A 25,023-nucleotide genomic window follows, 5' to 3' on the forward strand; every position below is an offset into this window, starting at 1 on the left:
GAAATGTTCTTCCCGGTACCGTGTTTTAACCCGTTTATTTTACCGTGTTTTAACCCGTTTATTTTACCGTGTTTGGGTTTAACTCCGGGACTAAATCTAAATTCGCGCGACGAAATGCATGATGGGAAGTCTTCTTCTTCACGGTCCATTTTTGGTAGCTCGGTAGCTCCGACGCCCCCTCCTGTTCAACCCGCTGCAACTACAAACATTATTCAAATAAAAAATAACGAAACTGAACTGAAACGAAAATCATGTCCATCGCAGTTTTTTATGATGGACTGCTAACTTGTCCAGGTTGTCCTCTGCCTTTGCCCAAAGTATAGTAGTACTAATGGATGGATGATTATAATAATAATAATAATAATAAATAATACAAATCACTATTTCAGCTTCAGTGAATTACAGTTCACGTATTAAATTTGATGCCCCAACACTAGAGACTTATGTTGGAGCAAAATGCCTCTTTGTTAAAGGTAGATCTCGTGCACAGTATCTATTACCTTAAAGCTTACTTTTCCAAAAACCAATTACTCTTGTGTACCTGTCAAGTACCCTCTGTATAGTATTCCAGTTTATGGAATATTGGAAATGTATGGCTAAGTTTTAATTTAAATAATGCAAATGATTAGGGGCTGTATAAATGATGTTTGTCCCAAACAGAGCCCCTAAAGTTCTGTTGCTTCGTGGGCATCTCCTCCATTTCTGCCCTCCACATACCGTTTGGGGCCCAAAATGTCCACGAACACAATATACAGTGACTATTCTTATATTTGTTTTTATTTTTGGTCTTTCTTTAGAATACAAAACATGAACCAAAATCACAAAAATAACATTTACAAAACAGATCATTTAACTGAGGTGACTGAGGCAACATAGAAGAGCATGTCTGAAACAGTGATATTGGTGGGTTAGCCTGGAACCTTGAGGTAAAACAGCAAGCAATGTCAAAAGGTCAAATATCTTTACAAACAGTTTTGAATTAGTGCCTTCATTCAGTAGTGCTATTCACAAATATGGTTGAACTATATAATGCTGTCCTAATATGTCCACAGTTAGCAGTGATTTTAATAATGTAGTGCTTCCGACCTACCTAAGAACAAATTGATTATAGTGACATGTAGGTCTAAAATTCGGAGCATGTTTCACTTTATGGCACCATTTTTAATGGTTTCTATTTTAATCCACTTACATACACACATACACTCACACACGACAATGTTCCTGCTCAGTCACTCTCATTAAATGGGTGCAAATAATTCCCAACAACCTCCTCTACTTGTTCCCACCAAGAACACTTCTGGCTAAAATAAGCATATAGTTATAACATCGATATCAACCCAAGCGGGAGCTGCTTTAGACTTTTGGACACTCAAATTTGTTTCTAAAATGCTGAACAGGGCAGGAAAAATAAAACACTGATTAACTGTTGGAATGGCCGTCAGTCGGCGGCATGAACTCAAAAGTCTTATCGTTTTACCTAAAATACAAAAATGGTAAGACATAATGCGCACACTGCATCACTGAAAGAAACAATAAAAACTGAGCGTCGCTTACCTAAACACAAAGCGGTGAAAATAGTAGTTTGGTCTGCGCTTGGTTACGCAGGTATGTTTTTGCATGAGCGAACGTTTCTTGTCTTTTCTTCTTTCACATGTAAGACATGGTCACTGGTGATTCAGCATTGCAGATTATTACTAATTTTTTTGTTTTTGTTCCTTTGGATGTGTGCCTTTTTGTTGAATTTGCATCTGTCACAGCAGGTAGATTGAGCTAGCATTACTTCATAGTAATATATATATACACACACACACACATACATATGTATATACATACATACATACATATGTATATACATACATACATACGTGTGTGTGTGTGTGTGTGTGTGTGTGTGTGTGTGTGTGTGTGTGTGTATATATATATATATATATATATACATATATATATGTATATATATACATACATATATATATATATACATATATATATATATATATATATATATATACGTGTATATATATATACACACATATATATATATAAATAAATAAATGTATATATATATATATATATACATATACATATTCTATACATACACACATATACATATATATACACACACACACACATATATATATATATATATATATACACACACACACGCGCGCATGCATTCAACATCATATGCATCCCCCAAATGAAAAAAAAGAAAACAACAAAAAATTCCAAACTCCCTTTTCACCACTTACGAGTTTAAGCTATAAAAACCTGCATGACAGTCCACAAAAAGTTTGCATGGATGCTTTGCAGTTTGATGTGAGATATGCAGCAGGCTGTCGAGGCGCTGGAGGGGGGAGGGGGGGGTGGTGTGGCGTGGAATGCAACCTTATTCCATTAAGAGGGCTCATGAGGATGGACCTATTAGTCACCCCCCCTCCCTCCCTATCCAAAATGGGCCTCTTTATATGTAGTTGGGTTTTAGATTCACATTATGCTGGAAGAAGAGTAACTGGGTGCAGACACTGCGGGGGCAGGTCTCCACCGAGAGCAAAAAACACTGGAGTAGAGTGTGAATGCATATCTACCATCTTCTCACCTGCAGAGAGAATAACACGCATCAATATTTACATGAAACCTGCAGGTAGTTTTCATTGTTCTCTAACCGCTTCCATCTATGGTACTCACGATTCCCTCTCTTCACCACTGTGGGGGCACGTAGCTGTAGCTGGGTGTGCCAGGAGTCCGATACGTGGGCATCGTGACTTGGTGGGGGGAAACCGGCGCTGGTGATTGAGTTGTCAGCAAAGTTCCTGAGAAGCAGAGTGACGCGAACAACGGGAATTAGCTTCAGATCATGCATTTGTATTCAATAGAAACGCTGAGGGGATGAATCGCTCGCAGCTCACCAGCTGACATGGCCATAGTGGTGCCTGCTACCATCCCCATGGAGACACCGTTGTGGCGGGGAGGGTGGATAGGCGGGGCGTACATGGCCGCAGGCATCCCATTCGGCTGGACCACAGTCGTGTGATGGATGACATGAGGCGGTGCAGCATACAGAGGCTGTGTGTAATACGGGCCTTGTTGTTGTGAAGGTATTAGGGCCTGAAATGCAAACAGAAGCACTAAATTAAGACTGCTCCATCAGAATGAAGTGGAGCGGTACAACTTTTTATAAATCAGCCCTCCTTCGTCAACGCAAACATACTGACCTGTGCGTAGGGGTTCTGCTGGGGATAGGTGCTCCTGACCGGGTAAACAGCAGCATGGTAGGGGTTTGGTGAGGAGGAGTATGGTGGCACATTCCCCGTGCTGGGAGAGCAGGACATTTTGAATGGCGTTCCTGGAGCGTAGCCTGCAGTGGGAGGAAGACACTTCACATTAGTGCCGTTAATTTTGGAACAAGGACAACAAATCCTTGCAGAAGCACTTGGCTGTGTAGCTCTGCAAACAGTAAATCTATCCAATCATTATATAGTTTTTTAAGAGTCTGGGACAGAGGAACAATACATACAAATGTTCAGGCTATATATTAACTTGTAAGATTCTCAATTGATAAGAGCGCATTTTAAAATCCTTCTTTTGGTTACACTTAGTTCACTTAAAATACTTTTAATGTGATCATTTTAATCAAACGCTATTAATTCTGGAGCAACTGGAGGGTACAACTCTCAAATATTTTCATCTAAACTCCAGTTTATTTGAGTAGCCCTTTATTCTCACCACCGGCGAAGGCTTGGTTCGCTCCTGCGTAGACATTAGGAGTGTATGCTGGGGCGGCTGCTGCGTAGCCAACCGGGAATCCTGCTGCTGGGACAGGATAGACAAGAAAAATTTGGCCTATTTTTTTTAAATGTTATATATATATTGTATTAAATAGATCTGCTTAAACCACCACTATGATCACATAGATGTACCTGGGTATCCGATGCCCTTAGTGTTGGTAAAGGGGACCCCTGTTGGTGCAGGGCTGTATATTGGATTCATCGTGGTTGCCTACTTGCAGATGCTGCAATGACAGAAGGGAAGAGAATGTTAATTTAAGTAGTCGCTGCAAAGGGAATGATGGAAAACTTAAATTTGATTCAAAATGTTGAAGGATGTTGCCTTTTCTTATAAATAATGTATTTTTAAAATATTTTTCAGATGCGTTTATCATATTTAAAAGAACAACGTCGTTTTCACAACCAAAGTGTGCATGTTATTTTGAATCTGTGTAAACCTGTAAACTTCGTGGTAAACACCTTCTATCTCGATGAGAGCATGCTGTAGGAGTCCGTGGAAACAAAGTGAGCACTGTTGATGAGAGCCTTTGGGTAAGAGACAATCATTCCCTTATGTTCCCCTAAGGGAATGATTGTCTCTTATCAAAAGGCTTCCTAGCCTGAGGAAGTCCAGACAGGTTTTAAATCATAGAGTTCAAGGTTGATAAAAGAAGACAGGCGTTAAATCACAATGGGTCCATGTCATACTTTGGGTGACAGCGCCCTCCGGTGGCCGAGAGTGCGAAATCAAAGGAATCATGTAATTAATTCATAACCAACCCCAGACCCTCCATGACTTCCTTGTCTCGCTTTGTAACCAATCAGGAAAGTTTCAACCCAGTAAGGGAAAGTGCTGCATGATGGGTTTAAAAACTAAATGTCAGAAGACATGTTTTTGTCTTGCATTTGGAAGCAACACCCTTTGTATTTCAGATTTGTACCGCACCTATCTGCAATCCAAAGAACAAATCTCCCGTCTGTTTGTTTGCATCTCAGAGTTTGGTTCCTACGTGCCTAAAATTGGTATTTATTTAGAGTTACTGATGGCTAATTAAAGAGGAGAATTAACCTCTTTAATAAATGATCCCCCGGGTAAGTCAAATACTAATTACTGAGCTGCCTGCAGAAAGGTGTTCGCCACTGCTGCAGTTGCTGATAACTGATATTTAACTGGTCCATAACTAGTTGGCAAAAGATTTCCTCATATATTTATACAAAACTGGACGTTGGCATATGTGAGATGTTAACGGTGTAAATTGGTTTGTTGGCCTTTGTAGAAAGAGGCTCCCAGCTTTACCAGCAACAACTCTATTCATAGACCTCTTTTACTGTAGCTCTCCCGTGTGGAACATGATTACATTTCCATCACTTAAACCCAAATCACTGCTGCAGCTATTAAGTCTAGACATCAAATACTAATGCATTATGGCAGCACTTTACATTTCAGCGCAAAGCTGCAAATAACTATTCTTTACATGCTTTCTGGATCAATCAGTTAGCTGTTGGGCTTTTAAAATGCCAGAAAATGGTGAAAAATGTCAACAACTGTTTACCAAAGACCAACGTGGAGCCTAAAATATCTTGTTTTGTCCCGATAAACAGTCCAAAACCAAAAGATGTTCAGTTTAAAATGATGTTGTCACATAATCACTGTCGGTTCTGTATCGTTTATATTCGGTCTACAGATGCTCATAGATTGGAAATACAACATTTTTCTTATTCAACATATCACTGCAAGAACATCAGTTTTCCTCTCTCATTGTAATTGGACATTCTGTTCTTAACAATGCAAAAAAAACAAAAAAAAAAAAAATCCACCCAATAAATCACACATAGATTTGGAAATAGTTTTATGACATTCAGTCATTCATATTTGCAGAATTATTCAAGTTTCTTGAATCTATTTCCGGAGGAGAACCTTGACTTCTGCCCCCACATGATGCTCATTAGTTGGAGAAGAAGAAAAAAAAAAGAAGAAGAAATTTGGCAACGGTTCCGTTGTGCCTCCGTGCTGACCCCTAGCGGTGATTCAGATACCATTACATCACTTTTCAAGTCATCCAAAGAAAAAAAAAAAAAAAACCTTCACAGGGGAATTAAACTACTTCTAAATGCGAAGACGGGGAAATTAATCACGAGTTGTACATGAGCACATTACGCAGTTATGGAGAGAGTTCAAACCCGTATTTAGTTTGGAGTCTGACTGTTTACGGAATAAAACAACCCATATTTTAAACAAATCGTCTCATTTTCAAAAAGAAAAAAGCAACCAAAACAGTATAATTTGGCGATATTTATGTCAATTCTCAATCTCCCCTTGCACCAAAACACACAGAGGACGACATGCGCTCTAAGATATATATATTTATATATACACACATATATATATTTATTTATATTTTATATTATATTTATAAAAAAACCAAATCTAATAAAGTGCTGCCAGCCGGGTTGCCTTTAAGCTCGGAGGTCTTCATAATAACAAGGTCTCCGCGTATCTTAAAGGTGACGTTGGATATGTAGCCTCAAAAAAAAAATAAAAAAATAAAGATGGCAACCTTTAAGTGGAGGAATTTTTGTAAAGATGAACGCAGCCGAGCCGGGCTTTGGGAGCTGGCTCAGCCCCGCAGGAGCTCGCACCTCCTGCGGTAAACCGCGGCGACGTGTGCCGCTGCAGGTCGTCTCTCCCCGCGGGGCGCACCGACCTGCTTAAAAACAAAAAAAAAAACCCAATCACCTGTGTGACCGCGCCAGGGCGCCGGACCGTCCCCGGGACAAGCACGCAGCTTTGTCAACAGGCCGCGCAGCAACACGGAGGCGAGGCTCTCCAGTCAGCTGTGCGCCCCTCTGTCCCGCACGCTTAACACCTAAAACTCACAAATCTGCCCCCCGTCGCCACGATAACCCGCAAATAACGTACCGTGACCCGCTTTGATCGTCCGTTAGTCTCCTCCTCTCGTCTTCTGGTGCAAAAAAAAAATGAAACGTAGCTAGCTGCTGTTTCTTTTTCTTTTTTCTTTTCTCTTTTTCTTTTTTTTTTTTTTTTTTCCTGCTCCCAGATGCTTTGCTTTAACTCTTTGGAGCACTCTGCGTCACTTCCGTGCACGTGTCACGTGGTCTAAAGCAGCATAACATACAAAACGTTATGTTTGATCAAGTGACTTGATTTTTTTTTATTTTATTTTTTTTCCCCTGAAATAAGTATTATTTGGTATTCATACACCAAATCAAAAAGGTGGTGAATTTTTTTTATTTATTTTTTTTTTCTTCACAAACACAAACACAAAAGATGGTCGCGGATTATGACTCCAAACAAAGGGGACTGAACAGGTCAGATAAAAAATAAAAAAAAACATTTATTGAGAAGAAAATGTCATCCTTATTTAATAGTTAATTTTGTTGTTGCCATACAATCCCTATACTTTTAAAACGATAACAACATACTCCACGTAACACTGCGCTGCAGCGATCCTCTGCGCTCATTATTATGGCTGCTCTACGGTCCTTGCAGGTGATAAAATATATTTGGCTCGAACAGGGGCTTTTCTTTACCTGACAGCTTGACAGCACTGCATTTAGACGACTTGAGCAAACATTTAAGGTCATTAATATTTTTTTGACAAATGAATGTGCATGTTTCTTTGACAGTGATGTAATAGGTGTTCTCGATCTTCCAGGACCTTGACGCATCGTTTCCATTCAGCCATTGAACTGGGAAGAGTCGCGACCATACTGTTGTGGTTTTAGTGCGACCTATGTGTTGTTTTACAGGTGAGATGTTGCTCTTTAACTCCCGCTAGGAGTCTTCCTACGGCGTGAGGTGAAACTATTCGCTCGGCTGGTGCGGTCGGTGAAGAGCAGCGGGGGGAATAATGTCCGTAGCGGCCGGTGGGGGAGGAGGCTCCTCCTGTTTGGGCGCAGCAGCGGCAGCCAGTTGCAGCTCCGCCGGCTCCCCCTACGCCGCTGCAGGCGGAGGAAGCGGCGGGGTGGCCGGTAGGTTGCCTGCCCGGGTCCTGGAGCACGTTTTCTCCTATTTGGAGATGTCCGACCTGATGCAGTGTTCGCTGGTCTGCTGGCACTGGTACAATATCCTGGCGGATGAGAACAGCGAGGTGTGGCGCAGCCTCTCCACCCGGACACTGAGCGACGAAGCTTTGCGGTCTGACATCCTGTGCAACCTCCCTACCTACAAGGGGAAAGTAGGTTTACCAGCAATATTACTCCCTCTGTTCTCTGGGGGTGGTGGTTCATGACGGACTCCATTCAAAAAACAAAAAAAATCGACCTTTTTAATGACACCTTTGCTCAGCAAACACGGTACACGAGTATGGTCTTCATCATATATATCTACCAGCTGCATTCATGACTGTCAGGAGAAGACTCAAAGTGTTTCTTGCACAGTTTTTCCTTATAAAATAGATACATGTGTAGGTTTACAAAGATACAAAAGAGAAAAGTATTGGGGATTAAACTGAGCAGGCTGAACTAGCTGTTGTTTTGTTGTCACAAGCCCACATTAGATAGTGAGTCTGTTTTTTTTTATCACTGGAGACCATATTGAGGGTCATGTTCTTATTAATTAGAGTAAAGAAACGGTAGGGCCACTGAAAGTAAAACAAGCAGTATCTGAATGGGACTGTGCGCATGAATCTTGGGGCCATGCAACTACTCCTCAAAGATACTGTGATGGCCCCAGACGTCTCTTTGACAACCAGTGATTTTGTCAAATACTAGACACAAAGGAGTGCAAGCGCTGCTGGGTCTTTGTCCTGGTTGCATACAGGTGCTCCTTGCATACTCCAAGTGTATTGTGCTTATTCTATCTTGTAAGGGGCTCGTTGTGCAGGTGGAATAAAGTCTCAGTCCAAAATGGGAAAATGCAAGTCTCCTTCAAAACAAAACAAAACAACACTGTGGAAAATGTTAATGCCTTTGTTTTTACATGGCAATTTGTATTAAAGAAGGCCCACCCAGGTCTTTATCAGGGTCATTATCAACAGTAGCTTGCACAACTTGACTGTGTTGCACTAATGTGTTGTGTGGGAGGTCGGATCCCTGTCAGTGTGCAAACCTATTGGCCAACAACTTGCTGAAGGAGCTGGACATTTTAAATACATATTTATTTATCTTTACTTTAAAATGCCAACATCTGGTTTGAAATTTTGAGCGAAATCTGTTTCATCCAGTCTGAATATGAGGAAATTGATGTCTTTATATCCAATTGTATGTAGCAACCTTTAACCATCTCCTCACAAAATACAGTATCAAACATCTTACAAAAGCTTTGATCCCTGATTGGTGCAAGTAAGATGGAAAATGAAACACCACGTCTCACCTTTTCCAACCATGTCTAATAGAATATGTTTTCCAAATCTTTAGAATTTAGATTTTTTTTTTTTTAAATTTTTTTAACCATACCAGCTGTAAACTAACTATTCATTTTCGTGGCTTCCTCTACAGCTCAAAGCCTTCCAATACGCTCTGAGCTCCCACGACTGTTCCCGCAACGTGTACGTGAAGAAGAATGGCTTCACCCTGCACCGCAACCCCATCGCCCAGAGCACGGACGGTGCGCGCGGCAAAATTGGCTTTTTGGAAGGCCGGCACGCCTGGGAAATCTGGTGGGAAGGGCCCCTCGGCACCGTGGCGGTGATAGGTATCGCTACAAAGCGTGCGATGATGCAGTGCCAGGGCTACGTGGCGTTGCTGGGCAGCGACGACCAGAGCTGGGGCTGGAACCTGGTCGACAACAACCTGCTTCATAACGGGGAGGTCAACGGAAATTTCCCGCAGTGTAACAACGCACCCAAATATCAGGTAGGAGCAACATGTGTACGTCATTTGTGTTCTCATCATATCTTGAATGATATATTAAGAGACTGATTGTATAATCCAACACTCCAGTGTGATCCTGTTTGTCCACAGATCGGAGAAAGAATACGAGTGATTCTAGACATGGATGACAAGACTTTAGCCTTCGAGAGGGGTTTTGAGTTTCTCGGAATAGCGTTTCGCGGACTGCCCAAAGCCTGCCTGTTCCCCGCTGTGTCCGCAGTGTACGGCAACACCGAAGTCACCATGGTGTACCTGGGAAAACCTCTGGACGGCTAGAAGCGGAACAACCGGTGCCACCATCGAAAACCTACAGGCTCCTGGCGAGTGCAGGACTTTTTTTCTGTCGGAGGCTGAAGTCGCTCGTGTTTATTCACAAAGAGAAATGTCTGCATTTCTAATACAGCTCAACATGAAGCCAGAGTCAGTTTTTGGACTAGACAAGCCACGGGGTGGGAGAAAGGAACTGTGTGGGGGACCGTCATAAACATGTTTCTGTATCATCGTGGAAGTCTCCACTTTTACAGTTTAGCTGCTGGACTGATTTATTCACAGTACGGGGATCATAATTTAATTTCATGCAAGTCAGACTAGTAGTGCTGAACATTTACATGAGATTTTATGTCTGCTTCAACAAGGCCAAAACTACCCTCATGTGTGGCAAATACTTTAACATTTTAACAAAGTGAAACAGCAGTTGGTGTCGGTAGCTAACGGTTGTATGAGTTAATGGAAACAACTCATTGTATATACAGTGTAATCAATGACGAGTTTAATTTTATGCCAAATCAGTGTGACCTCATGTTACATTGTGATAGAAATAAACATCGAGGACATGCGGACCAACTGTCATGCATGTGCATGGATAGCGAGGTGTGGACTGAAACACTTCCCCTTGTCAAATACTCATCCCGTGATGGTGGAAACTTTACCTGTAACATGATAAAGTGTGTCCTTTTTAATGTGCTACTGTAGTATTCCACATTATTTATTTCTTGGTTTTATCCATGGTACTACAGATACTGTACGTTTATAAGGCCTGAAAATAAAGTCTACACGGTGCCACTGTTAGAATCAAGATGGCTTGACGTGTCGTGTTTATTACCACAATCTGTCAGTTGGCCTGCAAACACACTACAGTACGTATTCAGAAAGGTGCAGGATTCATTTGAGGGAAAAGATCATACATTTACTGACTGGCCCTGGTTTAGACGGCAACAAGGAATGGTAAATGGTCTGTACTTGTATTGCACTTTATCACCTTTCGGTCTCAAAGTGCTTTAACATGGTTTTCCCATTCAAACACTAATGAGACAGATAACCATGCAGGGTGCCATCAGGAGCACATTCACACACCGATGGTACACCATCGGGAGCAACTTAAGGTTTGGTGTCTTGCTCAGGGACACTTGGGCACGTGGGCAGGAGGAGCTGGGGATTGAACCACCAACCTTCCGATTAGTGTTCAACCCACTCTACCGTCTGAGCCACAGCCACCCAAGGAACCAAACAACTAGAGCCTATAAGCTGCCGTCACATCTTTAATTCTGAGACTTGGATTTTTAAGATAAACAGAGAACATCCTCCTCGTTATTAAGCTAAATAAGTCATTCAAAAAGCTATTGGACCAAAAGAAAAGCACGAAGATGGCTTGTTGGAGATGTGTGTTTTTTTACAGTACACAGATAACAGTAAGCAGTAACTGCAATAGGTACTGTCGGCCATGGTCTGTGTATGAAGTAAAGAATTTTAAACACACATTATACAAGATGAACCATTTTACATACATAGTACAGTACCATGATTGCTGATATGATAAAAAAAAAAAAATACTGCACAAAAACAGGCAGTTCACAGTATACAACCTTAAGAGTAACTGCATTAAAAAAGCAGCAGGAGGGACACTGCCTGTGATTGGTTGCTGTGACGTGGGGGGGTTAAGGTTAGGGTTGGGGTTGGGGTTAGGGGCGGGGTTAGGGACCAGCTGACTGACAGGAAAAAAAAAAACAATCACAGTAGCAGAGTTCAGAGCATGCATCCCTCCGGCTGACCCCTCATCATCTTTCTGTTACCGAGGTATCAAAAGGAACCTGTAAACTTACTTACATCATTTCACGTTCTTGACTGGAAGGAGCCAACATCCACAGCAACAAAGACAACAGCTGGACGTTTCCTAAAAAACACACTTACATCATGTGTATTGTGCGACATAATGGTGAATTTAGTGTTTTAATCACAAGCCATATACACATTTGTGTCTATATGTGCCCTGGTAAAAGGTGCACATGTGGGAAATGTGGTAACTGGCAAAATGTTATTCTGCTGTTGAACCTGATCCACCATTGGTCTGCACTTTGTGGCACGCTGTGGCTGAAGCACATGACCATGTAAGGAAATCCGTGAAGGGGACATCAGCTAATGCAAACTGAGATTTTTCTTCAAAGAATTACTTTTACAGACATTTGCCTCATTGTTTGAGACTTTAGCCATATTTAATCATATTATCCAACATTGTATAATAATGGATAATGCAGAAAAACACAATAGGTCCTTTTTAATGTTTCAGGTTCCTTTTGGTTCGATTTACGTGAGGGTATTTTAAAATTAAGTGAGTTTTCTAGTAAGCATGTGATCTGTTGTAAGCACAAATTAGTGTACTTTTTTTTTTAGCTGTTAGTCTGAGGGTCGCTCACTCTAACACTTTTTCCAGACTTAAATATCACAACAGCTACTAGGCTAGATGTATTGCAATAAAATCTGTACAGACATTAACGGTTCCCAGATGATAAATCCTAATGAGTCTGGTAATGATAATGAGACAGCTACCATCATTAAGTCAAAACTTAATTTACCCAATATTTGGTTTGTAACTAAATACCATCGAACAAATGACATTTCTATTAGTCGTGTTTTGCGTAAACACGGTACCTACCTGCTGCACATTAGCACGGTAGCATTGCTACTGTGAGCATGTTCAAAGCACCTCTTGGCCTCAGTGCCGCCTCAGCATGGCTATAGACTCTAAATACCATACTGAAAACCAATTAGCAAGTTTTTATGAAAGTCTGAAAATGACTATTTCTAGTCAATAAAAGCAGTCGAGTTTTGAAGGCAACATCAGAGGCCGGATTGTTGCTGCCTGAATTGCTGGTGCATCACAATTGCCACAAAACTGTACATAATCACAAGTATATATTATAAATATAAAAACACAAGTACAAAACATGAAAACAGTCCTCCCTCGGCATCACTGGGTGAAAGACTGCATCACAATGCTTTCTTAGAGGGCCACAATGACAAAAACCTGAACCACCTCCTCAAAAAAGGAACGTTTTCAGCTTCACTTTGGTTGCAAACATTGAAGTGTGAAATCCAGACGTCCACCACATAGCAAACACCTTTAACTCAACTAAGCTTAAAGCAATGATTTACAGTATGGTCATGTTTTGTGTTGCTACTCTATTAATAATTCATGGCGGTAGAACAAAAAGTGGCTCAGCCTATATTCAGATAAAGGGCACACTGTGTTTTTACTGTTATAAACACAGAATATCTGTTCTGGGGAAAAAAAAATTCCCACTTAGACACATTTCACATCTCAGCAGTTTGTTTTGAAATACACTGAATCAGATGAGCATGAGTCATAACTTCAGATAAACAGAGACAAAAATGCAGCCTAAAGTGCACCACATACAGAAACTCGACCTTCATCAGCAGGAGATAAAGAGAAAAAAGGATCACGGTGTCGGACACGCTGCTCTGCTGCGATGCCATCTCAGCAGCAGACGGGAGAATTACAGCTTCAATAAATGATTGATTGAATATGTGCTGCCGGCACTGAGAGCCAGCCTGCCTTGTATCGGCCTATTTCTGCCTCTTTCTGCAAGTGTTCCTGTCTGAGTCTAATGCTCTCTGTGCTGTCCCTGAACGTCTGTTTGCTGGGTTGTCGGTCAACATCAGTCTCTGCATCCTTGATACTTTTAACCACACTGTCTGTCTGTCTGTCTGACTGACTGACTAGCTGTCTGTCTGCCCACCTGCCTGCCTGTATGTCTGTCTGTCTGCCCACATGCCTGCCTGTCTGCCTGCCTGCCTGCCCACATGCTGTCTGTCTGTCTGCCTGCCTGCCTGCCTGCCTGACTGCCTGCCTGCCTGTCTGCCCACATGCCTGTCTGTCTGTCTGCCTGCCTGCCTGCCTGCCTGCCTGCCTGCCTGCCTGCCTGCCTGCCTGCCTGCCTGCCTGCCTGCCTGTCTGCCTGCCTGCCTGCCTGCCTGCCTGTCTGCCCACATGCCTGTCTGTCTGCCCACATGCCTGCCTGCCTGCCTGCCTGCCTGCCTGCCTGCCTGCCTGCCTGCCTGCCTGCCTGCCTGCCTGCCTGCCTGCCTGCCTGCCTGTATGTCTGCCTGTCTTCCCACATGCCTGCCTGTATGTCTGTCTGCCCACCTGCTTGCCTGTATGTCTATCTGTCTGCCCACCTGCCTGCCTGCCTGCCTGTCTCTCTCTCTGTCTGTCTGTCTGTCTGTCTCCCTCTCCAGCTGATTTTCTCAGGACTGTGTCTCTAATTGCAGCATCTGTCTATCTGGACCATCAAATCTGCTGTATGGCACCTGTATGTCTCAGCTTGTCATTGCACACACATATCAGTCCAATAAATCCATATCTTCATGTAAAAATGACCAAGCAGGACAGCAAATGTATTCAGAAAATAAAATGGAAAAAAATTATATTTAAAGGTTTGCTCATTTGTTGCCCTTTCTGTAAAAAGCCTAAAATAAATGTTGCTTGATCAGGCATTTTGAAGGGCGAACTGAAAATGAAGGCAAACTAAGTGAACTTTCTGTGTATCACAGCTTCAGTAAATCCCACCTGATATGTACCTTGAGTGTTATGGCACATTTTACAGATGAATGCTGGGTATTAACGGCTCTGTACTCCCTAAATTTCTTCAACATTTTTCTGAAACCAGTGTTTAATGAACTGGAAACAGCTGTTTTACTATATAATATCCTTATATATGCAAATAAAATGTGTTATTTTTAATACCTGTGAGATTGAGGCTATAAAATAGACGTCTCTTAAAACAATACATCTCATCCTGTTTCCACAAGAGGGCAGCCATTATCTTGTACATGTTTGAAAGTAGCTTCACACCACAGAAAAAGCAGGTCATGTGCAGTTTAAAATCTCGGAGGTTTTCCATCTCTTTAGCTGTAAATGTAACATCATACAGGTTTTTGCAAATGCTATCTGTTCTCCTTAACCTTCAATGGTGCAGTTAAACAGGAGCAGGAACTATGATGAAAAACATGATATGTTATTGGATATTAGCAGGAAGAGAGGAATCATGTAAATCTACTTGAGGCAGATCAGGCAAATGAGGAAATTAAAAAGAGAGAACAAAATAAATCTGAGACACTGAGAATCTTCAATATTTCAGAACTGATCTTAATGTTGGTGGTTTAAGTTCTCATTGCTTTTGTTCTGTTGAGTAGAAACTGACAACCCCGACTACTACACCACGTCCTCCACTCTCAAAAATAGATTGCAAATGTTAATACTGTATGACTTAATACGGCCTCAGAGCCCAGAATTCACACACACGTGTTCACAACACTGTAAGAGCTGCTTTCCCTCAATCTTTCCTCACAACACAACAACATGAGAATTGTCCTACATCGCAAGATGAGCTATAGCTGGAGGTGAGCAAGGTGAGTCCAGCCATGTAAAATGCACCTGCTGACGCGACAAGTAATCTCACTGGTGCCTGTAGGCATGGTCACTTATTCAGTCTACATATATGGCATTTTATCTCCACTGTGATGGTATTTTTGTTTTTTGAAAGCCAGAAACCCTGAAGAGGTGTAGGGCAGGGGAAGTAACAAATGCTAAACACATCTTTAAATCCCATCATTTGAGCAGTAGGGAATTAAAGGTTTCTTGTAAGTTTCTGTTGTTCACCAAAACACATGGTGTGTATTATGGAGGTCTAACAAACATGCTCAATACATTTGTTTCCCATAAAACTTAAACCTGCGGTGCAAAACGTTTGCCGGTGACAGTAATGACCAAAACACTGTTGACGTGAGCTTATGTCATAGGCTCTGCTGTAGCCCACGCGGTCAGTGTTGTTGTGGCTGTAAAACTGTAAATACATTATTTTAAACGTTACAATCCCGTGAAATGGTTCGTTTTACAATCAGAATTTGATCCAGTCAGTTCAACAACATTTGGAAAGGCCAGAAAAGATGCATGATTGAATGACTTTTTCCCCATTCAAGTTAGCATAGCGCTAAACAGGACCTGAATGTAACACACATTCTTTTATATATAAAAGTTATGCACTAAAGCTGTTGACGTTTGAAACTCATTTTTTCCATCCATGTTTTTTTTTTGCTAGCCGTGGTTGTGTGTGCACGAGAGCAAGCAAAATGGATACAGACCTAGTTTGAGTGATTTCTTTTTTATCTTTCTCTCAGAAATGAACCAGTGTCACGCAACCAAGTACCCCAATGCCCACTTAGACCCTGACGGGTTACAAAATCTGGTTGCCTCCCAAAATTAGAAGTTAGAAGTGAGAGCTGGAGATGTCTTGTGTGAAAACAGGAAGGAATCACCAACCAATCAACTTACCAAGGACAGCACCATCACTTCCTGATTCCTAATTCCCTATTCTTGAGACACAAGCTAAAAACTGGAGTTTAACAAAACACAAAAGCGAGCTTTTTAAATATTTAGTAGGTGGACAATAAGAAAGAAGAAGTAGCTAAACACTGAATGTGTTTGGCTACTTGTTTACTTACAGTAGACAAGTTGCAAACGGATTCGTTCTAAAAGTGAAACATTTGAGAATTTCTTGATCTCTCACTTAGAGGTTGCAGCGACAGGACTTGTGCAGTTCATCAGTTTATAAATCATCTTCTTGCTTCTTTGTGTTCGGTTATTTGTTCCAGAAGCATTGTGACAATTCGAGATATTACTTAATACACAGTGTTGAGTGTGTGTGTGTGTGTGTGTGTGTGTGTGTGTGTGTGTGTGTGTGTGTGTGTGTGTGTGTGTGTGTGTGTGTGTGTGTGTGTGTGTGTGTGTGTGTGTGTGTATATGTGTGTTTCGACTGTTGCAGTGGCAGGCCGAAAATGAGGCAGGAAGGGCGTGTGTGCTGAGTGGTTTCCTCTCGAGTAGGTTGGCTGATCAGAGTGAGCGGAGGGTGTGAAGGGTGTGTTCTCACTGGGTTTTTGTGGTGGCAGTTGTGCTACCAGCTGTATTTGTCAGAACAACTGGTGTGACATTGTGATCACAAGAAGTAGGACCTCTTGCAGAGCTGTTGAGCCCACACTCGCCTTCCTGTGGCCCCGGGGTTGAGAACCTATGTCTGATTGCAGCTTGTCCATGTGACCTGGTTTCCGTTGCCTGCCTGCTTCCGTGAATAGTAAAAAATAGGCTTCAGCCAGAGCAGCGAAGAGCAGCTGAACTTCACACACACGAGAACACACTCAGCAGCAGCCAGTCAACCAGCGATATGGTCAGAGGATCAACCGTCAGTGGCTTGGGAAATCCACACCTAACCACCAGTGTAAGTACATGCACGGCACGCTGATCTAGTACTGCAGTATGCACTGATAATGTATTATATAAATAAAGAATGCTGAATTTAGTTTTTGGTGCATGTGATCATCTGCTTTTGAGTGCGCTATTGAACACGTATTTATGTTCAAACATAAATATGTCTTGTAAAAACAAATGTCAGAATAAAACTATCAGAAAATGCATTCATAGCATTTAGATATCTACTGATGAAAGGAACTTCGTGTTGTATGTTTTTGCAATTACCCATAAGCAATATAAGTGTGCTTTAAATCATCCAAACTTGTATGTTGTTGTTCTAACGCATGGTGTTCTCATAAACTGGCTGCATCATGTCAGAAAGAGAAAGTAAATAAAACAAATATTTTCTCCAGAAGGGTAAACTCTTGACTAAAACGTTTTTTTGTTTTTTTTATTGTGCGCTGTTATTGTGCACAACAGTGTGGCAACTTTCTGTAGCCAGTACTTTCTATTTGAACTGCGTTAAAACAGCAGCAAAATTACAAGAAAAAAAGGTTTAAAAATTTAAATGAGAAAAATGTAATAAAAAAGTTACAATTTACTGGTGATACAAATCCTGAGAAACATATGTGTTAAAATACATAGGTTAACAATGCGGGCAGGCCAAAAAGGAACAAAAAGTTTCTATATTTAGTGTGCGTCACATGATGGTTTGAAATGAAATTGGGGAAATTTTAGCAAGATTTCCATCTTCTGTTTTTAGGATAACATAATATTGATCACGGGACTCTGACACAGGATCCAAATCAGCAAAAAAAAAAAAAAATCGTAATCTAAGACATTGTGATTACATGGTGTGGACACGTCAACAACGTGAGGATTATATTCCTCCTCCGTGTCAGATTTTCAAACTGGACATGCCATTCTTACATGCAAGTAATGTGACATTTGTTTGTTTACTTATAGCACTATGAAAAGGTTTTAAATATGAATAAATCATACATAAAAAAAAAAGTAGGCTGTAAATGTAACTGCCCGTCCACTTCTCTGACCTTCAGACTCTTTCAACACTTTAATGTTGAGCTGCTGTCTTTTTCTCCTCATTTGATAGTCCATTTAGGGAGGAGGAATTGATTTTTTAAAAACTCTTCATGCATACACGCACGTATCCATTCCAAGACATTGTGCTCGTCAGCAATCATTTGATGACACATGCAAATCATAGTAACTATGGTTTTAAACTCGTGTTGTCCAGCCTGGTGTCGTCAATCTTTTTTTTTTAACAATCAAATTAAAAACATAAAAAATTTAAACAAGAGTCAATAACCTATCAGACAGAGCATCATCTCTCTCTCCTTCTATCATTTTCTCAGCAGAGAGGATGATAAGATGCCAGTCCACGGATTCACTCCCATCCTGCTTTGCTTGTTACCAATATGGAGAATCCTGACGCCAGTCTCAAGTCATCCACAACACAGCCGATGTCAGCTGGTAAGATGACTTTCAGCTCTGCTTGTCTGAACATGAACTGTTACAGTTTCACAGGGGGAAGTTCAGGGCATGTCTCATCTAAAAGGCCAAACAATTTACATGTTTGTTTTTTACAACATATTAATGTTTGTTTTGGAGAACACTGTCCGTATGTTATTCTGGTGGTGAACGTCCTGTATTTTGTGAGGAGATTTTATTTGACGCAATGTGATTTACTAGAGGTTTGTATTATCATCCTCTGATAATTATTATTAATTAATAATGAAGTACTAGTAATTCACTGCATTAATATGATGCAATTACTGAAGGCATGTTGTCTATGGGGTTTATCTTAGATCGTTGATAAATTAGGAAGACCAAAACTGATCCAGACCAAATCCACTTAACAGGTTATTAACATTTACAAAGAAGGACCACATTATCTACTTTGCTACTTTGATTTATTACAGATATACAGTGTTAAGCTAATGACAGTGATATTCTAGTCAGAAAAAGATAAGAAATCTCTGCTGTAGAGTTTTTACAGCTGATTTAGATTTATTCATGTAATCATCAAACAAAATATGTCCACAGAAATTAAGCAATAAAAGCTATAAAAGCTTCATTTATAATTTATCTGATATCATCTTACAGATGTTGTAAAATCATCAAGAACCTGCAGCCCAATAACTTCCCTGTGAACCGGCATAAAGACCAGAACGCTTTGTGTTAGATACTAACACGAGCAGGCCAAAAAAGCTCACAGTGACAAGGTGGTAGCATGAGTGACATTTACAAATCTCGTATACAAATCACTAAATACAGACGCTAGTTGGACTTTGCATATATTTTGGTAATCCAGTGTATTTGATAAATTGGAAAAGAAGTTCACAAATTAATTTGCAATGCTGGGAAGAAATCCAGTTTATTTCAGATTTAAAAAAAAAGCTAAAACTTTACCCTGCCACAAACAGGCACTCAGTATTAAAAGTATGTGCTCTCATTTTCATAGATACAAAGAACAGCTCTCTGCAATGACGGCAAGCTCTCATCTGTGCCTGCGGGACTGCCAGACAACATCGAGGAGCTTCAGCTTAACTACAATTCCATTCAAACACTACAGGACACCTGTCTCCTCCGTTACACCTCACTAAACACCCTGAGCTTAGCTTGTAATAGTTTGGAGAAATTGGAATCAAACACTTTTCAAGACTCAAAATTGTTAGAAAACGTCAATCTAGCAAGTAACAATCTTTATATTGGCTACCAGGAAACCAGTCTTGCATTAAAAAATCTAATTGTTCTTAGAGCTCTGGATCTTTCTGAGAACAGGCTCAAAGACGAAATGGCCGAAACTCTTCTTCAAAACCTGACATCCCTAGAGTACCTCAATCTTTCCGGAAACCTCTTGCAGAGATTGCACGACACCTCGTTCGGGGATCTTCACCAACTCAAAGAACTCAACCTACAAAGAAACATAATGTTTGAGATTGATAATGCGTTCAACAGCAATTCCAAGCTCCAGCGGCTCAACCTGGCCTTCAACTATCTGCCATGTCTGACTGACTTCCACATGAGCCAGCTCGTGGTCCTCAACGTCAGCCACAACGTCATCGACTTCTTCATCTCGAGACAAGACCTCAATGACACTTTCCAGCTAGAGACACTTGATCTATCAAACAACCAACTCGTCTTCTTTCCTCTATTGCCCAGCCACAGTCGCTTGCGGAACCTTTACCTGTCCCACAACTTTGTTCGGTTCTACGAACACTTGGCGGACAATGTTACGTTCCCAAACTCAACCACATCCGTTGAGTTCTACAATCTGAAGAAGCACACGAGGAATGTGACTGCTAAACTGTGGGATGAAAACCTTCATGGTGATATCTCCTCTTTAGAGATTTTAGATTTGAGAGGTAACCAGGTGGATTATTTCCCAAACGGATTCATCCAGAAAATGCCTACCCTGTCCAGACTTCAAATGTGCACAAACTGCTTGGAAACCTTGAATCTAACGTCGGAACAGTTCTCTGGCAGCTTGTATGAGCTGGATGTTAGCAACAACAGACTGAACCAGATTTCAGCAGATGAAAGTACACTGACCTCTCTTGGCAATTTGACCTACTTTAACCTGAGCTGGAATGCTCTTGAGTGGCTACCCCTGGGATTATTTTCCTCATTGCCAAGCATCCGGTCAGTGGATCTCAGCTACAACAACATTGACATTTGCCCTTCAGAGGAAACAGAAATCAGTGTAAAAACTATCTCAACTTGTGTGGATTGGAAAAACATTGTATCGCTAAAACAGCTTTACCTTAGGGGATGCGACCTTGAAAGAATTCCAACCTCTGCATTCACAGGCTTGTCGCTAACGCACTTGGACCTGTCCGACAACCCTGGACTCACTACCCAAGAGTCAATACAAAGTTTGGGCAGAACGTTGCAACATTTAGGTTTAGGAAATACTCACATACAAGACTTCGACTTCTCCCATTTCAAAAGTCTGAAGTCTTTAAACCTTTCAAGGAACTCTCTTGCCGACCTTCCCCCATCCCTTCTAAACCTTGACCTGAAAGTGCTCGACTTGAGGGACAACAACCTGTCCACCATCCCCTCCGGTCAGGCTAATGATTTAGCCCCGAAACTCCAGACTGTTTTCCTCACAGGAAATCCGTTCAACTGCTGCCAAGCAGAATGGTTCAGTACATTCATAACAACAGAGACACTCAATGTGGTCGGACAATCAGATATCGAATGTGAGGATATCTTCCAAACGCCACACAGAGTGGAGCACTCCCACTCATTTTTGTGTTTGGAAGAAGGTGGGGAATCTACGTCGTGGTACATTCTGCTGTTTTTGCCAGTGTGTCTTTTTTTTATGGGAATTGGTATTATTGTTCTGCTCACTTTCAAGCCCAAAATGCTTGAAAAATCAATCAAAAAGAAATGTTTGAAGCCGACATCTTACTGATACTTTATAAGCCCCAAACAAAACTATATATATCGCACAGAATTTTGTTGAGAAATGTAACTGAATGTATGTTGGAAATAAATTCAACTGATTGTAAAACGGTCTGCAATAATGAAGCATTTAAACAGTTTTTCAAATTGCTATTGTTCATATAGTGTTCATTCAAGTGTGGTTCAAAGCTCGATCCTAATCCCCCACAGACCCCAATGTAAAAACGCGGCTGTGTTCTTGTGTGACTTGGTGTTTGAGAGTGTGTGTGTGTGTGTGTATGCGTGTGCGTGTGCGTGTGCGTGTGTGTGTGTGTGTGTGTGTGTGTGTGTGTGGAGATATGCAGAAGTTGTGTGATGCAAGCTGTTGCTATAAGCAGCAGAGGAAACATGAAATTTCCTGTTTTGCTAAGATGTGCAGCAACTGCCCAGTTCTCTATCTCAGAGAGGAGCGGTTTGAGGTTTCCTTCCCATCACTGAGACTAAACTGCATCATTGACATGAAATTCCAGTATGTTGCTGGCCGTGAGGAGTCGGTTTTAACCCCAACTGTATATTTATCCTGGCCAACTTATTCCACCGACTCTTGGTAACAGGCCAATATAAGTTTAGGCAAATCTATACTAATAGCATGTAAATACATAGTGTTTGTATTTATCAAACAAAGGCAGCATACACATTGTATAGCACAGAGACAACGTGTTTCTCTACCTATGTGTTACGTGTGTTATTGCTCAGAAGCGAGAAGGTTGTCAGATCAGCGTGTATCTCAGTGCCGGAGGCCTAACCAGAAAGTAACCAAAATACCGCTGTGGTGATGCTCAGGGTCATGGTGGTTGGAGCACAAAAAGAGAAACCAGAGGGAAGCCTTGTCAAAGACTCGAAACATCATTATTTTTTGCATATCTATTACATTATAAAGTTACCAGTAGGTCAGTTACAGAGACAAAACACGAGTGACTATTTTTTTGCTGCTCATTTGCCAGGTGAGCAGGACTTATATAAAGCATGCAATTTGGTTAAAAAAAAATTGAAACCTTAAGAAAATGCAGTCAACTCAGTGGAGCAGCTGATTACATACAGAGAGATGGGGTCATGATTAGAATGTTTTTCATTTGAAAACCGTCAAGTTAATAATAGCAACTGTGAACTGTTTTATCTGTGGTTTGTCAGTCTGTTTTTCAGCTGAAAAACTACCACCTGGATTTCCACTAAACTTGGTGGAGAACCGCAGCAATGGCCAAAGAACCCACACAATTTTGGAGCGGATCAGAATCTCAAAACCATGAATTATTTTACACGGTCAGAAATATTGCGAGATCGGCCTGCTGAATGCCATACATGTTCAAATCCAGTCGATGGTAGTAAACTTCAACAGTGACAAAACAGAGGCCATTCTGGAAATATGATGACTCCACATCACAATCCACATTCATGACTTCCGCATGTGTATCTTATCTGTTATGTATGTTAGTGTATGTAATCTGGGGTACACATGTATTTGCTCAAAACTTATTACCAAAAGCTGTCGTTATAAAGCACTGGAGGAGAACTAGAACCAAAACTTGTACTGAGTTGAAATGTGAGGCTTCAGCTTGGCACAAGAGTATTTTGGCCTTCTGATGGTTTTGGAAATACATTATATATCCACACACATATATATATAGTGGTTGCAGTTGTGGGTTTGGATGTCATTGATCATCTGCGCTCATCTTTGTGCGCTTATAGTTTCTATTGGTTTCTTGAAAGCAGTCTAAGAAGTGGACCTGGAGTGGATCAAGTGCTGACACAGGCCTGACAACATGATTAAAGAGCCTGATTACATTGTGGGAAAGGAAGTTGTAGCCAAAAAAAAAAAAAAATCATCATTTGAGGAAGACACTTTGAAACTGGTCACAGATTATTGACCAAGAGGAATTTTATTTGATTACTCAGCTACATAGGTCAGAAGTCAAAAGACAGCTTTTATAAAATATGCTAAAGGTAATTCACAAAAAGTGGAAGCACTACCATGATAATTTCGTGGGTAACTTAATTTGGTGTATAAATGCACTAGATAGAGTGCACAAGGGTATTCATACCACATATTTCATACCATGTACAAAGGTTCGCTGTTGCACAACAGCCCAGTTGTAGTTATGGGTTCTGTATACAAAGTAAGTTAGAGATATACACCACAAAAGCAAGAAAGTGTGGCAAGTGTGTATGTGTTTATTTTAATATATACTATAAATTATACAACCCTGTTTCCAAAAAGTTGGGACACTGTAAAACTTATTTAGCAAGAGAGATCATATTTCTCCAGTTTTAGCTTCTCTTCACTGGCTTCCTGTTAAATCAAGAATAGAATTAAAAATTCTCTTGATGACTTACAAAGCCCTACATGACCAGGCTCCATCATATCTTAGAGATCCTATAGAACCATATAATCCGAGCAGAGCACTTCGCTCTCAGTACGCTGGTCTTCAGTTTTCAGGCTCCTCTCCTGTGGAACCAACCAGCTCCCAGTTTGTGTTGGAGGGGCAGAAACCCTCTCTAGCTTTAAGATTAGACTCAAAACTTCAGACTCAAGACTTTGATGTGTTAAGTGCCATGAAATAACTTCTGTTGTGATTTGGCGCTATATAAATAAAATTGAATTGAAATAAAAGCAGAAAGCAATGATTTGCTAATTACATAAACCTATATTTAATTGAAAACAGACCAAAGACAACATATCAAATGTTGAAACTGAGAAATGTGATTGTTTTATGAAAAATTTATGCTCATTTTAAATTTGATGCCAGCAAAACATCTAAAAAAAAAAAAGTTGGGACGGGGTCAACAAAGGACTAGAAAAGTTGTGTAAAGCTCAACAAAAACACCTGGTGGAACATCTCTACTAATTAGGTTAACTGGCAACAGGTCAGTGACATTGTTTCCCAGAGAGGCAGAGTCTCTCAGTGTGGGGAAATAGTGCAACAATTTAAAAAATAATGTTTCCCAACCTAAAAATAAAGAATTTGGGGATTTCATCATCTACGGTCCATAAAATCATTAACAGAATCAGAGAATCTGGAGAAATCTCTACGCAAGGGACGATGCTGAAAACCAATATTGGATGACTGTGATCTTTGAGCCCTCAGACGACAGAGCATCAAAAACAGACACAAATCTGCACTGGGAATCATTGTCTGGGCTCAGAAACTCTTCTTAAAAACATTGTGTATGAACTCATGGTAATTTTCCCATTAGCTGCAGACATACTTTGCTCAAAGCCACAGACGTCAACCTCACGATGCTGCTAAGGGAAAAGTCAAGGAGTCACAAAATTAAAAAAGAGTCATGAACATGCATTTGAAATCAACGGACTGATCTAACTTTGTAATCAGATAAGCATCACTACTTCACTTCAGGTTATCTCGCATCTTGCACTGACTTTCCTGATGAAAACTGAAATGTCATCTTGTTTTTGCG

General features: G+C 40.9%; 3 protein-coding genes across 11 annotated transcripts; 2 read left to right on the forward strand and 1 right to left on the reverse strand.

The window, feature by feature from the left end:
• Positions 1-2,156: 2,156 nt before the first annotated feature.
• fam168b (family with sequence similarity 168 member B) lies at positions 2,157-6,833 on the reverse strand. Of its 5 annotated transcripts, none has more exons than XM_069697948.1 (7): positions 6,685-6,833; positions 3,918-4,009; positions 3,724-3,840; positions 3,213-3,355; positions 2,907-3,105; positions 2,686-2,810; positions 2,157-2,596 (listed from the first exon to the last, which is right to left on the reverse strand). In XM_069697948.1, the coding sequence occupies exons 2-6, from the start codon at positions 3,985-3,987 to the stop codon at positions 2,698-2,700; spliced, it is 642 nt and encodes a 213-aa protein (XP_069554049.1). In that variant the 5' UTR covers positions 3,988-4,009; positions 6,685-6,833; the 3' UTR covers positions 2,157-2,596; positions 2,686-2,697. The 5 variants fall into 5 exon arrangements, with proteins under 5 accessions (XP_069554049.1, XP_069554053.1, XP_069554052.1 ...); XM_069697952.1 differs by having other exon boundaries at positions 3,724-3,807; positions 6,685-6,832; XM_069697951.1 differs by having other exon boundaries at positions 3,724-3,810; positions 6,685-6,832.
• Positions 6,834-7,226: 393 nt separating this feature from the next.
• On the forward strand, positions 7,227-9,939 carry fbxo45 (F-box protein 45). Of its 4 annotated transcripts, XM_069697945.1 has the most exons (4): positions 7,228-7,365; positions 7,442-7,963; positions 9,225-9,581; positions 9,669-9,939. In XM_069697945.1, the coding sequence occupies exons 2-4, from the start codon at positions 7,637-7,639 to the stop codon at positions 9,873-9,875; spliced, it is 891 nt and encodes a 296-aa protein (XP_069554046.1). In that variant the 5' UTR covers positions 7,228-7,365; positions 7,442-7,636; the 3' UTR covers positions 9,876-9,939. The 4 variants fall into 4 exon arrangements, with proteins under 4 accessions (XP_069554047.1, XP_069554046.1, XP_069554045.1 ...); XM_069697946.1 differs by having other exon boundaries at positions 7,227-7,963; positions 9,225-9,596; positions 9,690-9,939; XM_069697944.1 differs by having other exon boundaries at positions 7,228-7,963.
• Positions 9,940-16,923: 6,984 nt separating this feature from the next.
• nrros (negative regulator of reactive oxygen species) lies at positions 16,924-21,691 on the forward strand. 2 transcript variants are annotated; one of them, XM_069697953.1, is made up of 3 exons: positions 16,924-17,167; positions 18,513-18,630; positions 19,622-21,691. In XM_069697953.1, exons 2-3 carry the CDS (start codon positions 18,529-18,531, stop codon positions 21,578-21,580), a joined length of 2,061 nt encoding a protein of 686 aa, XP_069554054.1. In that variant the 5' UTR covers positions 16,924-17,167; positions 18,513-18,528; the 3' UTR covers positions 21,581-21,691. The 2 variants fall into 2 exon arrangements, with proteins under 2 accessions (XP_069554054.1, XP_069554055.1); XM_069697954.1 differs by having other exon boundaries at positions 18,516-18,630.
• The last annotated feature ends 3,332 nt before the right edge of the window (positions 21,692-25,023 follow it).

Source organism: Brachyistius frenatus, unplaced genomic scaffold (assembly GCF_029030835.1).
Source record: "Brachyistius frenatus isolate BFR_SWC_R1_liver_20210118 unplaced genomic scaffold, ASM2903083v1 Contig_25, whole genome shotgun sequence".
NCBI lineage: Eukaryota > Metazoa > Chordata > Actinopteri > Embiotocidae > Brachyistius > Brachyistius frenatus.

What these genes read in the sequence shown, in the direction of transcription:
- fam168b (XM_069697948.1), bottom strand. Translation starts at nt 3,987, where the DNA reads ATGAATCCAATATACAGCCCTGCACCAACAGGGGTCCCCTTTACCAAC. An exon ending in TAAGGGCATCGGATACCCAG is followed by an intron (nt 3,841 to 3,917) that starts GTACATCTATGT and finishes TAAAAAAAATAG; the next exon opens with GCCAAATTTTTCTTGTCTAT. An exon ending in CACTATGGCCATGTCAGCTG is followed by an intron (nt 2,811 to 2,906) that starts GTGAGCTGCGAG and finishes TCTGCTTCTCAG; the next exon opens with GAACTTTGCTGACAACTCAA.
- fbxo45 (XM_069697944.1), top strand. Translation starts at nt 7,637, where the DNA reads ATGTCCGTAGCGGCCGGTGGGGGAGGAGGCTCCTCCTGTTTGGGCGCA. An exon ending in TCCCTACCTACAAGGGGAAA is followed by an intron (nt 7,964 to 9,224) that starts GTAGGTTTACCA and finishes CTTCCTCTACAG; the next exon opens with CTCAAAGCCTTCCAATACGC. An exon ending in ACAACGCACCCAAATATCAG is followed by an intron (nt 9,582 to 9,668) that starts GTAGGAGCAACA and finishes CCAACACTCCAG; the next exon opens with TGTGATCCTGTTTGTCCACA.
- nrros (XM_069697953.1), top strand. Translation starts at nt 18,529, where the DNA reads ATGCCAGTCCACGGATTCACTCCCATCCTGCTTTGCTTGTTACCAATA. An exon ending in AACACAGCCGATGTCAGCTG is followed by an intron (nt 18,631 to 19,621) that starts GTAAGATGACTT and finishes TCATTTTCATAG; the next exon opens with ATACAAAGAACAGCTCTCTG.